This window comes from Cupressus sempervirens, chromosome 8 (assembly GCF_028749045.1).
Source record: "Cupressus sempervirens isolate cs-2001-9-10 chromosome 8, ASM2874904v1, whole genome shotgun sequence".
NCBI lineage: Eukaryota > Viridiplantae > Streptophyta > Pinopsida > Cupressales > Cupressaceae > Cupressus > Cupressus sempervirens.
Genome location: NC_143125.1, coordinates 584,665,641 through 584,681,729, shown reverse-complemented (window position 1 = coordinate 584,681,729; position 16,089 = coordinate 584,665,641). Strand labels below are relative to the sequence as shown.

The 16,089-nt window shown below is 35.8% G+C and overlaps 1 protein-coding gene across 4 annotated transcripts in view; it reads left to right on the top strand.

Moving 5' to 3' along the window:
- The first annotated feature begins 670 nt into the window (after positions 1 to 670).
- The window catches only part of LOC149543785 (cysteine proteinase inhibitor A-like), a 35,540-nt gene continuing 20,121 nt past the window's right edge, over positions 671 to 16,089 (top strand). For 2 of the 4 annotated variants that reach the window (XM_089798469.1, XM_089798472.1), the window contains exons 1-2: positions 671 to 869; positions 1,772 to 1,968. In XM_089798469.1, the coding sequence (XP_089654595.1) occupies positions 687 to 869; positions 1,772 to 1,954 (366 nt within the window). In that variant the 5' untranslated portion in view covers positions 671 to 686 and the 3' untranslated portion in view covers positions 1,955 to 1,968. Of the gene's footprint in view, positions 870 to 1,771; positions 1,969 to 3,131; positions 3,515 to 16,089 lie in introns of those variants that run through there. The other 2 variants (XM_089798470.1, XM_089798471.1) reach the window with 2 other exon arrangements.

Sequence of the window (16,089 nt, the reverse complement as noted above, 5' to 3'; positions counted from 1 at the left end):
TAGAATTATTGTACTTAATATTGCTGTTTTGCACAACTCTTTTCTAATTACTAGTATTTGTAATAAATAATGATTTTCTTCCAAAAAAACATAAACATTTTAACATGTAAAATTATGAGTAATGTAACATTCCAAATATGTTTAAAGACGAAACAAGCCTCCGAAGCTTCGAAATTATATTAATCTTCTCTAAATAAACTTAATCTAGTGTTTTCTCATCGTCGCTTTCTGGGCACGCAATTCTATAAATCAAACCTTGGAAAACGGAAACACCGAACCATGAAACAATGGAACAGTAATCTTGTGATAGGCAATGGATAAGCTGCAAAAATTTCCGCTTCATATCATTCTTCCATCCAGAACAATAAAATTTAAATCAGCGCGACATTAATTACAATTTAACTCAAAATCTGCAGACAAACCAAGAGCATTTGCGCGTCAACAGCTAGCTAATGATATATTTTTTTTCATTTGTCAAAAACCAGCGATAATAGATCAAGGTTTAGAGCAATCCTGTCGCCTACTGTTCAAGGTCAGACCAACCTTCCAACTGCTGGAAAAGCATGCTGATCTCAGAGGACACGTGTAGGTAACAACTGGACGTGGAGAGTCGGTGCAGCACTACTGAATTTCTCTTCTTTATAAAATAGGAAACCCATGATGAAAGTTTAAGCAGGCTGAAAGAAATGGCGATTACAATGGGAAAGAGCAGATATATGTGGGGGTTTATACTTATTCTCATGGTGGGTTTCATTTACACGGCTTCCTGTAGGCGTGTGGGTGGAATAGAGGACGTTCCAAATTTCGAACAGAGGAAAGATATCAAAGATCTGGGTAAATATGCTGTTAAGGAATACAACAAGCAACAGGTATGTTTTTTTCTATGGGGTTGTTGTTGGGTTTTTAAATCTGCATTTGGTGTTAGTATAGTTGTTTTTAGTTGCGTTTGATGTTTTTGACAATGGGTTTTTGTGGCCTTTTTTGTTTGGTTTCTGAATCTGCATTTGTTGTTGGTATAGTTGTTTTTAGTTTTGTTTGATGCATTTGACAATGGGTTTTTGTGGCTTGTTTGGTATGGTTTTCGAATCTTCATTTAGTGTTTAGTATAATTGTTCTTAGTTGTGTTTGATGTTTTTAGACAATGAATTTTTGTGGCTTTTTTGGGTTTGGTTCTTGAATTTCATTTTGGTCTTGGTATTATTGTTTTTAATTGTGGTTACTGTATTTGACAATGTGTTTTTGTTGCTTTTTTGTTTGGTTTCTGAATCTTCATTTGGTGTTAATATAATTGATTATAGTTGTGTTTAACGTATTTGAAATGGATTTTTGTGGATTGTTTTGGTGTACAGAACGTTGCTCTTACCTTATTTAGTTGTGCGTGATGTATTTGACAATGGATTTTTGTGGCCTTTTTGGTTTGGTTTTTGAATCTTCATTTGGTTTTAGTATAATTGTTTTTTGTTGCGTTTGATGTATTTGACAATGGGTTTTTGTGACTTTTTTGTTTGGTTCTTGAATCTGCATTTGGTGTTAGTATAACTGTTTTAAGTTGTGTTTGATGTGTTCGAAAATTGGGTTTTGTGGCTTTTTTTGTTTGGTTTTTGAATCTTCATTTGGTGTTAGTATAATTGTTTTTAGATGCGTTCGATAGTGGGTTTTTGTGGCGTTTTTGGTTTGGTTTTTGAATTTGAGTTTGGTCTTGGTATAATTGTTTTTAGTTGTCTTCGATGCATTTGACAATGAGTTTTTGGGGATTTGTTTTGGTGCGCAGAATGTTGCTCTTACCTTTTCCAAGGTGGTGAAGGCCCAACAGCAGGTGGTGGCAGGAACCAAGTATTTTCTGACTCTGAAGGTTGCGGATGGTGCTCAGAGCAAGCTTTACAGAGCTGTTATATATGTGAGGCCATGGGAGAACTTCAAAGAGTTGCAGGCGTTCACGCCTGTTCAAGAGTAGGACTCTTTCATAAGGTTCGTCTGTTATCTTCATCCATGGATTTTTGTGTGTCTTTGGATGCTTCTTGTCTTTTTGGGTTTCGGCTTCTTTACATTTGGGATTTTGGTTGTCAGAAATTCGTCAGATTTTGATCTTGGTGTTATTATTTCTCGTTTTATTTGGGTATGCAATTTAATTTGCATGCATTTTATTCATAGGCTTTTATTTGGGTATCCAGAATGTTTCTGGATAAGATTGTGTGCAAGTTTTGTGTGTATTTGAGATTTTAGGTTGTTAATTTTCAAACCAGGGCCTAGTTTGATTATCAGCATTTTTGTCTAGTTAATTTTGATCGTCAGCATTTTAGTGCTGATAATTTCGAGTGCGGGTTGTTTGCATTTTTAGGGGAATTTATTCATTGGGTGCAATTTAATTTGGTTGCGTTGTATTCAGAGGCTTTTATTTGGGTATTAAGAATCTTTCTGGATAAGATTGTGTGCAAGTTTTGTGTGCATTTGAGATTTTAGGTAGTTAATTTTCAAACCACGCCCTAGTTTGATTGTCAGCATTTTGTCTAGTTAATTTGAAACCATGCCCTAGTTTGATCGTGAGCATTTTAACGCTCAGGATTTCGGGTGCGGATTATTTGCATTTTTTAGGATTTATTCATTGGATGCAATTGAATTTGGTTGCATTGTATTCAGAGGCTTTTATTTGGATATTAATAATACTTCTGGTGTAGGTTGTGTGGAAGTTTTGTGGCCATTTGAGATTTTAGGTGTAGATTGTGTGTAGTTGATTTTGGAACCATGCCCCAGTTTGATGGTCAACATTTTAGTGCTGAGGATCTCGGGTGAGGATTGTTGCTTTTGTTCATGAGATATTGATCTCGGTGTTAGTATTTGTCCAGTTTATGTCTTTTTTTTTTGGTGGTGCAGTTGAATTTCCTCGCATTTTATTCAGGTGGCTTTGATCTGGGTATTAAATTTGTGTCCATTTGAGATTTTAGGTCGAGATTTTTTGTACTTTATTTTTGCAATTTTGCCGATAGTGTAAACTGTTTGCATCTTAGTGCCAAGGGTTTGCTTGATTTTTGTGTGGAGTTTTTGCATTTCAATGCTCACATATCGATATTGGTATTGATTGCTAGAATCTTAATGATGGGATTTTATTTTTGTTGGGTGCTTTTGTTTGCAAGAAATCCAGATCACAGAATAAGGGAGTAATGATCAGGTTCCATCTGTGATTGTTTACGAGGAATTCAGTTTGACAGAAGATGATTGTTCGTGATCAGATCCCATCAATATTATATGCCTGCTAGGAGTTTTTATTCACAAATCCCACCTGTATGAAGCTATTAAAGCCATTTTAGTTAGTACAAGCATATTGCTGATAGAGCATGTTGCTCTGTAGGTCTACAGTTGTTTCAGGGTTTGCATATACCTTATTCCGGATTCCCAATCTTTTTTAAAACAATTTGCTTTAAGCATTCATTTTCTGCCTCTAATAGGGCTTCAGCTTATTGTGAATGGGGTTTGCTATGATAAAGTTGTTTTAGCAAGAATAATTTTTTCCAGGAAAGTAGAGCAACTCTATCATATGTGTTTGGAAGCGATGGAGGTACATATGGATTCTATAACTCACCCGTAATGATGTTTCTGTGGGTTCCATAACTCATCTATAATCAAAGATTTAATCAATCTTTAAATTAATCAGACGTTTAAGTTGGATAAGTCATCGCTACTTGGCCATGGCCATTCATCTCTATACCAGTCGACAATGCTCATTATTCGATGTTCTCAAAATTGGTAGCATTCTGATGTTCTTGTATATTTCAGAATTGAATAAATGGGTTCTATAACTCTACTGCAATGAAGCTTTATTCCATCTTCTTGGCCATTCTTGTTTATGTTAAGTGCCAATGGTCGTTTGGGTTTCTCAAAATTGGCCGTATTTTAATGCCCAATGTTGAATTGAACTTGTCTGACTTGCCTAAGCATGATAAACTCAGTAATACCTGTACAAATGTAAGAAACGTGGATACGCCTTATACATCTTGCAAACTAATATAGCAAGCACATTCAATATCATCAAAGATTTGTCCACTAAGGGTGTGAAAGGCGAACCGAATTTCTATATTTATAAATTGAATGCTATTGAAGATTTCCACTGTGAAAAATAAGCACGGCTTTATACATTACATTCACAACCATCAGGAATGGCGGCTTTATACAAATTCACAACCATCAGGATTATCTCTTCATCTTCTCCATTAAGGGCGTGGAAGAAGGATTTATACATTCAGATACCATCAAAGGTTTTTTTGCCATCTTCTCCAATAAGGGTGTGAAGGGCAAGCACTGGATTTATGCATATTGAATACCTCAAAGATTTCTCGTCATCTGCACAATACAAGAAACCTCAAAGATTTCTCGCCATCTCCACAATACAAGAAAATTGTGCGGAACGCAAGCACAAGACTTGCACATTCAATCTCATCATCTCATCAAAGAAAGATTTTTTTGAGCTTCCTCATTGGATTTCTTTTTACTGATGAAAAGGAGAAATCATGACTTTTAACATGATTAGTTTAATCGGATAAAAAATGTAGCAATGCATTCATTGGATTTCCTTTTTACTGATGAAAAAGAGAAATCATGACTTTTAACATGATTAGTTTAATCGGATAAAAAATGTAGCAATGCATTCATTGGATTTCCTTTTCTCTGATGAAAAAGAGAAATCATAACTTTTAACATGATTAGTTTAATCGGATAAAAAATGTAGCAAATGTAGCAATGCATTCATTGGATTTCCTTTTACTGATGAAAAAGAGAAATCATAACTTTTAACATGATTAGTTTAATTGGATTAAAAATGATGCAATTCATTAGGAGATGAATCAGTGAAAGGAGAATTTTTAACATGATTAGTTTAGTCGGATTAAAAATGTTGCAATGCATTAGGAGATGAAAAGCTTAATCTTTCGTTATTAGGAGATGAACAGGTTAATTTGTCATTTTTTTGTCATTAGGTTCTCACTACTCAAATTTGAAAACAGAATAGAGCTTTAACATGATTGATTCAATCAGCTTAATCTTTCGTTATTAGGAGATGAACAGGTTAATTTGTCATTTTTTTGTCATTAGGTTCTCACTACTCAAATTTGAAAACAGAATAGAGCTTTAACATGATTGATTCAATCAGATAGAAAAGTAATGTATGTAAGGACAATGAAAGGTTATTGTTGTCACAAAAGTTTGCACCCATTTCTAAAGTTTTTACCTAAGGACAACTTTGTGAAACATGGAGACAACCTCCAAGTTGTGGGACTTGAACTATGAGGTTGAGTCTTCGGAGAACGCTGACTTCTTTTAGTATTAGGGTGCACCTAACTACACTTGGAGAGGAAAAGGGAGAAGGAATGCATGAAAGCAAATCTACCTACTCTAAGTGGTGATGCACCAAAATAGAGTGTTCAAATTAATCTTCGCCCATACATGCACACTTGAACTAAGATGACATCAAAGATAACAGATCTAGACGTTGTTTTAATCTAACAATTACATACAGATCAGAAAACCCAAATAAATCACACAAAGAAGAAGAGAATTCGCTTATATATCATTCATAGGCCAAAAGGAGAGACAGTCATGCAAGACTGTCGATATCCACAATACAACTAATGAGAGGCAAATAGGTCTTGCACAATTCATTAATGGTTGAAGGAGATAAGGTAGAATGCCATATAGTTCAAAGGCAAAGGGGATTTACAGTAGCATGTTAGAGCAATGCCAGAGAAATAGAGAGGGTTTGACCTCAACAAAATTTACAAAAGTTGCCTTTATAGCTCAGGCATAATTGAGATATTTTTTGCCCTAAATCAAACTCAATCACTACCATTTAAGATTGTAGAAAATAATCATACAGATATGGAGAAAATCTGATCTTTGCACAGATTCAGATGCAAGAAAATCTAATATTTCACACTAAACAAAGCTTGGAGAAGAAAGAAACCATAAACTTCTATGTGGACCAACCATATTATTTCATTTCGCCAACTCATAGTCTCACGTGTTGACCATATCAAATTAACCACACCACCTTCAAACTTAACTGTGACGGTTAGCAATAGTGTTAATTCTAACCATGATGTTAATCTCATTGCGTCTGCCTAACTGGGCCCGTCGGGACACATGGCAAGACCTCGCTATGTTGCTATGATTAAAGGTCGATCATTGTGGTAAGACCTTGCTATGTTGCTATGACTAAAGGTGGATCATTTTTCCATAGCGACATGGCGAGAGATGTTGATCTTCTTCCATCTAACGGCCTCGAAGATCATCAATCCTGCCAGTGCACCAACCAATAGAAACACGACCCTTTGCCAACTTGTTTGACACTGACCCACCATACCTCGGCCCACAAAAGGGAAGGGTCCACCATACTGCATCATTTTGTCGCTTTGTCACTATGAATAAAGAATGTGCAACTTCCTATAGCAACAAAGCGACCATCGTGGATCTGTTTGCATCAGACGGTAGGAGGTAGAAACTAAGAACATGTTGCCCACGACCTCGACACCTCAGAAGCTTGACCAATGAAATTCCCATCTATGCCAGTTTAGTTTGACTCATCACCTTGTCATCATGTGACCCACACGACACGACACTGACATGTCAGCATAGTCGGAAGGACAACCCACCAAAGAAACTCGGACCCACAATCGCCTGATTAGTCATCGCTATGTCGCATGAAATAACTCCGTTGCACCTTTGCATAGCGACAAAGCGACGATCGTGGATGATCCTTGCTCTGACGACGAGGAAGTTGCACAATGAATTTGCACATAAAAGGAAAGGACCCACCTTGCACAATCATAACCTAGCCAATGAAAAACCAATAAAATGCTGACGTGCTCTAACAACTACTCGGTTGTTCTGATAGAAAAGGGGTCCACTGAAAATCAAAGTCAATCCATCGCTATGTCACGTGAATTAAAGTGCCTGCAGCTTTGCATAGTGACAAAGTGACAACCATAGATCATCTTCAATCCAGGAGATCTAATAGTGAACAAAAACTTGTGGGAACCAAAAAAGATAACTTAGGAAAAGGAAATATAATAAGGTTTTACTTTTTGTTTATTTTCATATTTCCATTGGCATATTTAATAAAAAGTGAGAAGTGATCGTTGGGTGGACCTATCATTTGAATTCAAATATTTGGCGAGGAGTAGTGGAACCACCAAAGTAGGGTAGAACCTCCACATTGAGGAGTAGTGGAACCACCAAAGTCGAGGAGCAATTTCTCACACTTAAAAGAAGATGAAATAACTCTAACATACTAGAAAGTAGAAACAATAACATCTATCCATCTAAACCATATGTATCATAAGCAAAACATGAACATAAGCAATATCACAGTGGAAAGGAAGGACCTGAACCATAAGATATTATTTCATAACATGATATCAAAGAACATAAATCACAAGGAAACATACTTCTGAAACCATGAAAAATCCAAGTGAAGCATTGCGCTCTGGACACCATGTAAGAATTTGCCTTAAGGCAAAATCACCCAAGACCAAGAAGCACAATAACTAGCACAAAATAGACCAACAAAGTATGATCAAAATAACAATATGATATTTAATACATTATATAGTACACTAGAGGACCCTGTATATAAAGGCCTCTATGATGCATCTAGACTTTCTAGGAGTTAGCAGTATGATAAGCCTCACAACTAAGCACATGTCCACTAGGAATGGGTTATCCTCCATTAAGCACAAGAGTTAGTGCGATGATGAGAGGATAAGCCTACAAAGGTGTATCACGTAAAGTTATGTTGTAGACACCATTTAGTGCGACGATGAGAGAATAAGCCTACAAAGGTGTGTCACGTAAAATTATGTTGTAGACACCATGTGCTTAATTAAGACTGCGAACAACTATGTTGTTAACATGACAACTCAGTTGATTATGCAAACTCCAATGATGTAGACACCATGTGCTAAACTGGAGTTGCTTACTCCTGTGTTGTCAACAAGACAACTCATATGAGTACGTAAACTCCTAGGTGTCTAACCTAATAAATAATAAAATAATGCATTTATCTTAAGTAAACTTAAGTGTAAATAATAATTATTTACACTAATAGGAAGAAGGCCAACTTTGTACGTTGGTAACCAAAAATGGTATAGGTAGCTACACCGCCCAGCCACGTGGAACCCGCAGTTGTATGCTTGTTGTGCTAATGGAGATAGTGATCCGATCCCAAACATAACAACCTCCAAACCAGGGAGTAGTGGAACCACCAAAATCAAGGAGTAATTACTCGAACACATAAAAGAAAATGAAATAACTCTAAAATACTAGAAAGTAGAAACAATAACATCTATCCTTCTAAACCATAGTATCATAAGCAAAACATGTACGTAAGCAATATCACAGTGGAAAGGAATGAGGAACCATAAGATACTATTTCATAACATGATATCAAAGAACATAAATCACAAGGAAACATACTTTTGAAACCACAAAAAATCCAAGTGAAGCATTGCGCTCTGGAATAATTGGAAGAAGACCAACTCTGTACGTCGGTCCCCAACAATGGTATAGGTAGCTACACCTCTCAACCACGTGGAACCCGCAGCTCCACTCCTGTTGTGTTGATGGAGATAGTGATTTGATCCTAAACACAAAGAACATCCAAGGCTAACACTCACGCCAAGCAGAACAAGAGACTAAAATCAAGATCATGAAACAATGCAATACAATTGGTCCTGGTCAGACACTCTATGGAATAACTAAGCAAGGACTCTAGTGGAGTGTAGGTCGCTTGGCATCAAGAAGCCCAAGCTATGGTGGCATAGTAAATCAACTCCCTTGGGAGGCCACACACTCGGTGTGGGAAATCAACTCCAATAGGAGGCCACACACGGTGTCCTCGCAACAACTTCTGCAAAAGACTGTAGGATGTACGTACACCCTTGCTCTCATCTTTAAGTTTTATTACCCAATTGTAATTTGATTATCACTTGCTTAAAACCTCTTCACACTACCTTGTTGACCACTTTCGGGTCAGGCTATACGAGAGAAGCCACTCCACATGTCTACCCTATATACCCGCGCTCATCCAATGATTTGTGCCCATATGCAATGCATTTTTCCAACCCAACCCTAGATGAACAATCTCTTAACCAGCCTAAATTTGAGAGTTTGGGTTTCACAAGATCCCACCATATGCACGCGCACGCACACATGTACACACATGTGCTCATGTGTGGGCATCACCATCCACACTAAATCAATGCTAAACAAGGGTTGGATGAGAAAACAAGAAACAAAGAGTGCAACAACACACTCAACTGAGCACCTTTTCAGGAGTACGAATTTCACACAAATTCCAATGAAGATAAAGTAAAAGCATGGTCATATTGGAAACCTAACATACATTCTTAATCCACAACCACAATCAGTGCCAAAAAATACCTAAGAAAACTGGGTGGCACACAAAATGAGGTGATGCAAAAATTGCTAAAACATGAATGTTGTAAAAATCAACAAAATTAAAACCCATTATCTAAATGGTTGCCAAACTCCCAAAACTCATATAAAAATAGAGTTTCAAGCTCCTATGAAAAAATAGTCAGCATAATGGCTCAAAACTTTTAAAATTCAAAGTTACAAACTCTGAATTGCTCACACATGCCCAACTAGGCCAAATAACCATGTGAAAATGGAGGGGAACACTAGTTCTCAACCTTTGACCCTAAAGCAATAAAAATGCCAAAAATATTAAAACAGAAAAACCTTATCTCACAACGAAAAGGGCTAAGACAGAAATGGACGCCCAAAAATAACTGAGGCGCCAATGTCGATGAAAAGCTTGGTAAAGGAGGAGTTTCCCGCTCCAAATCCAACAAGCCTATTCTTGTGACAATCCCACGAGCACAACTTACCCAATGAACAACACACTGAAAAACTAACAAAGGGCTTTGGAGAATTCGCTTCAACAATCTTGAATTAAAATGTGAGAAGTGAGAATAATCTCACTTTTAGCCAATAGATGCACTTTTTACAACGTGACATATAAATTAGATTATTTAAATTAAAAAAATCTAATTAGCTCTCTTAACCCAGTAAATTTGACAATCCCAACTGCTTGGGATTTAACTTCGGCCAATTAGCCGGTATTAGAAATTAATTTATATGAAATATAAAATTCCCTTTAAAATAATTAAATCACAATATCTTAATAGCTTTCGAGGCAATATAGATTCCTAAATGCACAGACACAGGTCTAATCACAAATGCATAATGAATCCATATTTACCAATTAACCAGAGCATTTATTATTTTAATTAACATAGATATATGTCCCCCATATAGAGATTAATTAACATAGATATATGTCCCCCATATAGAGATGACATTGGCTTAGTTCGAACACACAAATCACTAACTCCACGTGCCACTATCAGAGATATAAGTCCAACACAATTAATAACCCAATCAAGTGTAGATGGACAACAATAATATAGCCAAAGCAACAATGTGTGAATTTGCATAAATAATAATTTCATTAAAATAACCTATTTAAATCATTTATATGCACCATAATAAAAGTTTATTGCAAGAACGATATAAATATCCATAGCACAAATACATCAACCATAATCCGATAAGTCCATATATCCATAAGTAAAGTTTAAATCCAAATACAAAACAATTGGATATCATCATAAAGCATCATGTGACATCACTAACATCATCATGCAGATATGATGTCAAATTATCAAAGCATCTCAAATGCACATAAACATGAATATCATAAAGTGTCAACAAGAAAATAAGAAAATGGCATAGAATGCATGCACAAGAAGCACTACACCAATGACTATAGGTGTTACATCCCAAATTTTGCTACATTAAAAGTAATCCTCTAGCTATTGGAAAAACTCACGTGAAGTTAGAAGTCCCGGTGCTTCACCTCTGTGAGCATCACCTAGATCCAATGAGTGCTAAATGTTCCATTTATTCTCATGATATATGGATTTGTGTTGAATCACTACTCATGAAATATGGGTCAATGAGTTTGACTCAAAAACTACACAGTTAAATCCTGATAGCAATATCACAATTTGACTTGCTGTGGAAATTATCTCCTACTTATCAATTGATGAGCTTAAGGGGCTTTCTAATGAATGGTTCATAAGGCACAATACTTGGTGAAGGTTTTGCAAATGGGGTTGTAAGCAGAGTGGGTTTAACCTTGAAGGAAACTTCGTAGTTAAGTGCGCTCAAGCTGGAGTACTACTGGGATGGGTGAACTCCTGGGAAGTGTTAGGAATAAGGTGTCTCAACCTTGTATAATTCCTATTCTTATTATTTGTTTTGTAAAATGTATTCTTGCAAATAATGTTGATGTGTCGACATCTTGAATTGTTTGTAAGGAGATCATGACTAAAACGGTTATGACAGATTCCTATGACACGTAAGAGCTATGTTAGGAAGATCCAATGACAGGTGAAGACATGTGGCAACTAAGATATTTGAGTACTGTACACTCTACCCCAATAGTGGGGTTCGAGGCATCGCCCTGAAATTTTTTTTGGGGTTCCTATTTTCTTGAAGAATGGTACAACCCTAATACGGTTTACCTTTGGGAGTAGCCCTAAAGTGAAGTGCATGTTATAAGCATTTTTAGGGTTGCGAAGAGATATGATGCCAAAAGGGTGTATTGTTGGTACTGTGAGTAGCTACTGGAGTCTTATGTTGTTGATGTTGAACTTGCATTGCAAGTGTATTGTAACCTCGTGTTGAAGATAATACATTGTGCAGGTTCTGAAGGGGTGGGGTTGTTTTACCGAAAGGTTTTTCCCCACCGGCAAATCCTTGTGTTATGTGTTCCTTTCTCTATCTATTTTCTGTATGCATGGTTGGTTGCAATATTGTTGTTTACATGATATTGAATCTGTAAGTGTAGAAGATTTTAATAGGATTTGCATCATACTTTCCTTATGAGATTAGTGTAGGAAGTTGTTTCCGCACCTGAGTTTCCTTACAGGAAGTCCTGGCGCTTCAAATCTGTGAGCATCACCTAGATCCAATGAGTGCTAAGTGTTCCATTTATTCTCATGAGAGATGGATTCGTGTTGAATCACTACTCATGAAATATGAGTCAATGAGTTTGACTCAAAAACTACATAGTTAAATCTTGATAGCAATATCACAATTTGACTTGCTGTAAAAATGATCTCCTACTTATCAAACTCGTTGAAAATAATGGTTGATGTGAAATTGATCTATTGATAATGTTGTTGAGATGTTTTGATTCTTGTAATATAAAAAATTGGTTATTAGTTAATGTTTCATGTGACATGTTAGTTATCCGTTATGATGGAATTGGAAAATGAATATCTTAGAAATTGAAAATGATTATGTGATATTTTATTATTATTTCAAATTACTAAAAATATGTTATTGCCAGAATCATTCCCATTTTGCAAGAGCACGACGACGAGGGGAAGTGTTGCTCAAAGGAAGGGGACACCAAAATCCATTACCAAGCCATCAGGTATGTACCTAATTACTTGGACTAAGGACTAAACGACTATACAAGAAAGAAAGTACAAGGATGACCATGAGCTATCCAGTTAAACTAAAACACTATAAAAACTCAAATAAGAAAAATTACCTTCATTATGTGGATGATCTCAATGTGTGTTGCAAATGCTACCATGTCTTAGTATATTAATATCGTGTCTATACTCATACTTATGTCGGTATAAGATATGTATGTGAATTTCATTTGTAGTGTACACACACACATTAAGTTACTCAGGCAAATGGTTAATGTTCAACCTATTAAGGAAATTAAAAATACTTTAGACTTGTATCTGGAAGTTTCAGGGCAAAGGGTGAATGTTCAAAAATCTGAAGTATTCAGGAAGCTAAGGAAATTAAAAATACTTTAGACTCATATTTGGAAGTTTTGTGGCAAAGGGTGAATGCTCAAAAATATAAAGTATTCCTTTTCTTTACCAATCCAATGATCTCCATAAAATTGATGAATATTCTTGGCTTCCATCAAGAATACCATCATTATATCTTGATATTCCTTTATTTGCTGGTACTAACAAAGCTATATTCTGGAAATCAATTGTGAACAAGATCAAGAGTAGGATCTCTAATTGGAAATATCGATGGCTTACTTTATCCAGGAAAAAATTGCTGGTCAAATCAATCTTAACTTCTATTCCAAACTATACAGTGTCTATCCTTAAAGCCTTTGTTGGTATTATTAGATAGATTGAAAAAATTATTAGAGGTTTTATTTGGAACAACAATTTGACTAATGAGAAGAAAGTCCCTTTGATATCTTCAAAGGAAATGATTTATGACAATGACAGTGGTGGATTTGGTTTACATGATATGAGCAAGAGAAACATAGCTTTTAGCACCAAACTTATTTGGAAGATGTTTAGGAAGCCTGAAAGTAAATGGTGTAAGATTATGCAAGAAAAATATCTAGACTACTCAGATCCTAATATGATTACAATCATTTTTAATCCCCCAAATGGTTCAGCCATGTGGAACTTTATGATATCCTCTAGAGACATCATTACAAACTTTGTCTCCTGGGAGGTGCACAATGGAGAATCAGTGAAATTCTCGGAGGACTCTTGTTTGCCCCCACTGTCACTTGAAAATGATTTGAAAGATGCCATTTACATTATTAAAGACAATTGGGGTGACTATTTGATAGACTATGTCCTAGCTATAGAAAGATTTTCTAGTAAAGTTCTATGGAAAGACCCTTTCACTTTACTAATTTCTCATAGTCAAAAACAACTTTTGTTCAAAATCTTGTCGGAGAGAAAAATATTCTTAAATAGTCATAATGATGCTTTGATTTGGGCTCCCACACCTAATGGTGAGTACTCCATTAAAGCTGGTTTTAGAGCATTGAAATTGGTGGAGCAACACGAAACAAAACAACGAGCATTTTCTCTCTGCTGGAACAATGTTGTTTTGCCTAAGGTAGGTTGCTTTGCTTGCATTTTGAAAAAGAATTTTAACCAGTGATAGGCTTCACAAACTTAATATTTCGTAGCCTTTCTAATGTGTCTTATGTAGTGAAATTGTGGAAAATGTTGATCATTTATTTTTTCAATGCTGTTTTTCCCAACAATGTTGGAATTTTGCTATGCAAAAGTTTAGTCTTATGATGCCCCTACCATTCACATTGTGGGAATTGTTTCAATCTTGGCTGACTCTTTCCTCTATTTCCTAATGTGCTTGCATATGGAAATGTTCCCCTGCACTTGTCATCTGGGCTATATGGTGGGAACGTAACAAACAGATTTTTAGAAACATGAATACTCCATTGGATTTGGTCCTTAGGGGATTAGAAAAATCAATTTCGGAAGGGGTCAATGCATGTACCAAAGATAAAATCAGCAATTATAACTTCACCCAATGGAACAACTCCATTCTTAAAGAGTGGAAGCATTTATCTATTCTTCATTTTATGGCTTCTTCACTACTAAACAACCATGTTAATAGATCTCAAATCAAATGGCTACCTCTGAAAAATGGCTTCATCAAAATGAATTTTGATGCTTCTTTGAAGGGTAATCTCGGTAAAGTAGGTTGTGGTATGTGTTTACACAGTCATTTGGGTGAAGTTCTTGCTTTCAAATGTCTCTCTTTGCCTTCAGTCACAATCAACATGGCAGAAGTATTTGGTTTACTTTATGGTTTGGTTTTAGCCAAGAACATGGAACTTAAAGTGATTCATATTGAAGGCGATTTCACTCTCATCATTAATGCTTGCATTAATAGACAAATTCTTAACCAGAGAATCATATATATCATGACTAAAATTTGGAACTTGATTGATTCATTTGAAATTTGCCACATTTCACATACCTACAAAGAAGGCAACATTGCTGCTAATTTATTAGCGAAATGGGGGTACAACGGTATGAATCTTGATTCCACAAGACTAAGTATTCATGTGAATGACTTTCCAGAATTAGCACACTTAATTGCTACAGATAAAGATTACAATGTTGCTCCCTAGAAATATTTTCACATCCATTTGTATTGGCTGTGAATTGGGGTTTTCTTTCTGGATTCTTTCCCTAATGAGCCCTTGAATCCAGTTACTTATTATATATTGGTGCCTCGTCCACCTTTGCCCCCAAAAAAAAAAGTTACCCGGGCAAGCATGAATATAAAAGAATGATATTATCTTTTTATATTTTTTGATCTTGACCATGGTTATTTATGTATTTATTAATTTGTTGGGAGCCCACCTTTATTCTCATGACCCTTCTTAGACATCAGGTCTTATTTTCAAAATGAGATTAGAGAACCGTGTAATATCTCTTGCCACCTTAGTCTTTATTTCATAACTGAGAAGGTGCATGCGACGTCTTATTTTTCTTGGCTCGCGTCTTTGAGGATGTTATTATTTATCGATTCCATTCATTCTCGGGCATCCGCACTACCATATTATTTTCTCTCAGAAATCTCTCTCATTCTTGCTAAATACTTAATTAGTCCCATAACCAGTACGATGATATGTGATTGAAGTTTGTTTAATATTGCCGAGCTTGTGAAAAAACCAATATTTTTATGTTCGGTCAATTTTATTTAAGCTAACAAAATTGGTGGCATCTTGCTACACTAATACCATTTATATTCAACAAATTGTATCTACCGAATCAGATCATGTCTTATATTCTTACTTAGCTGACCATGTTTATTTCATGTTATCTGAACCGCCACTTATTATAGAGTCAGCCTTGCTTACTATCACTAGAAGCTATGATTGAATGAAGTTGCTTGATGCATTTTTTTTGGGAGTTCATATGAATTTATCTTTTTCTTTGTCATGGGTACCAAGTCATACAAGGATATGTTTTATATATCCTGGAGATAGGAATGCTGCTCTATAATATAATAAATAATGTGCAAAATAAAAACTTAATAGTCTTATGATGCCATAGGCCATAATTAGAAGATGTCAAATGTTTAGGAATCATATTTTAACAGTTATCATGTAATGAACCTCCCAAACAATCATCCAAGAGGACCAACAATGATGAGATGAAAGGAGAGAGTGGGGATAATCCTATAATG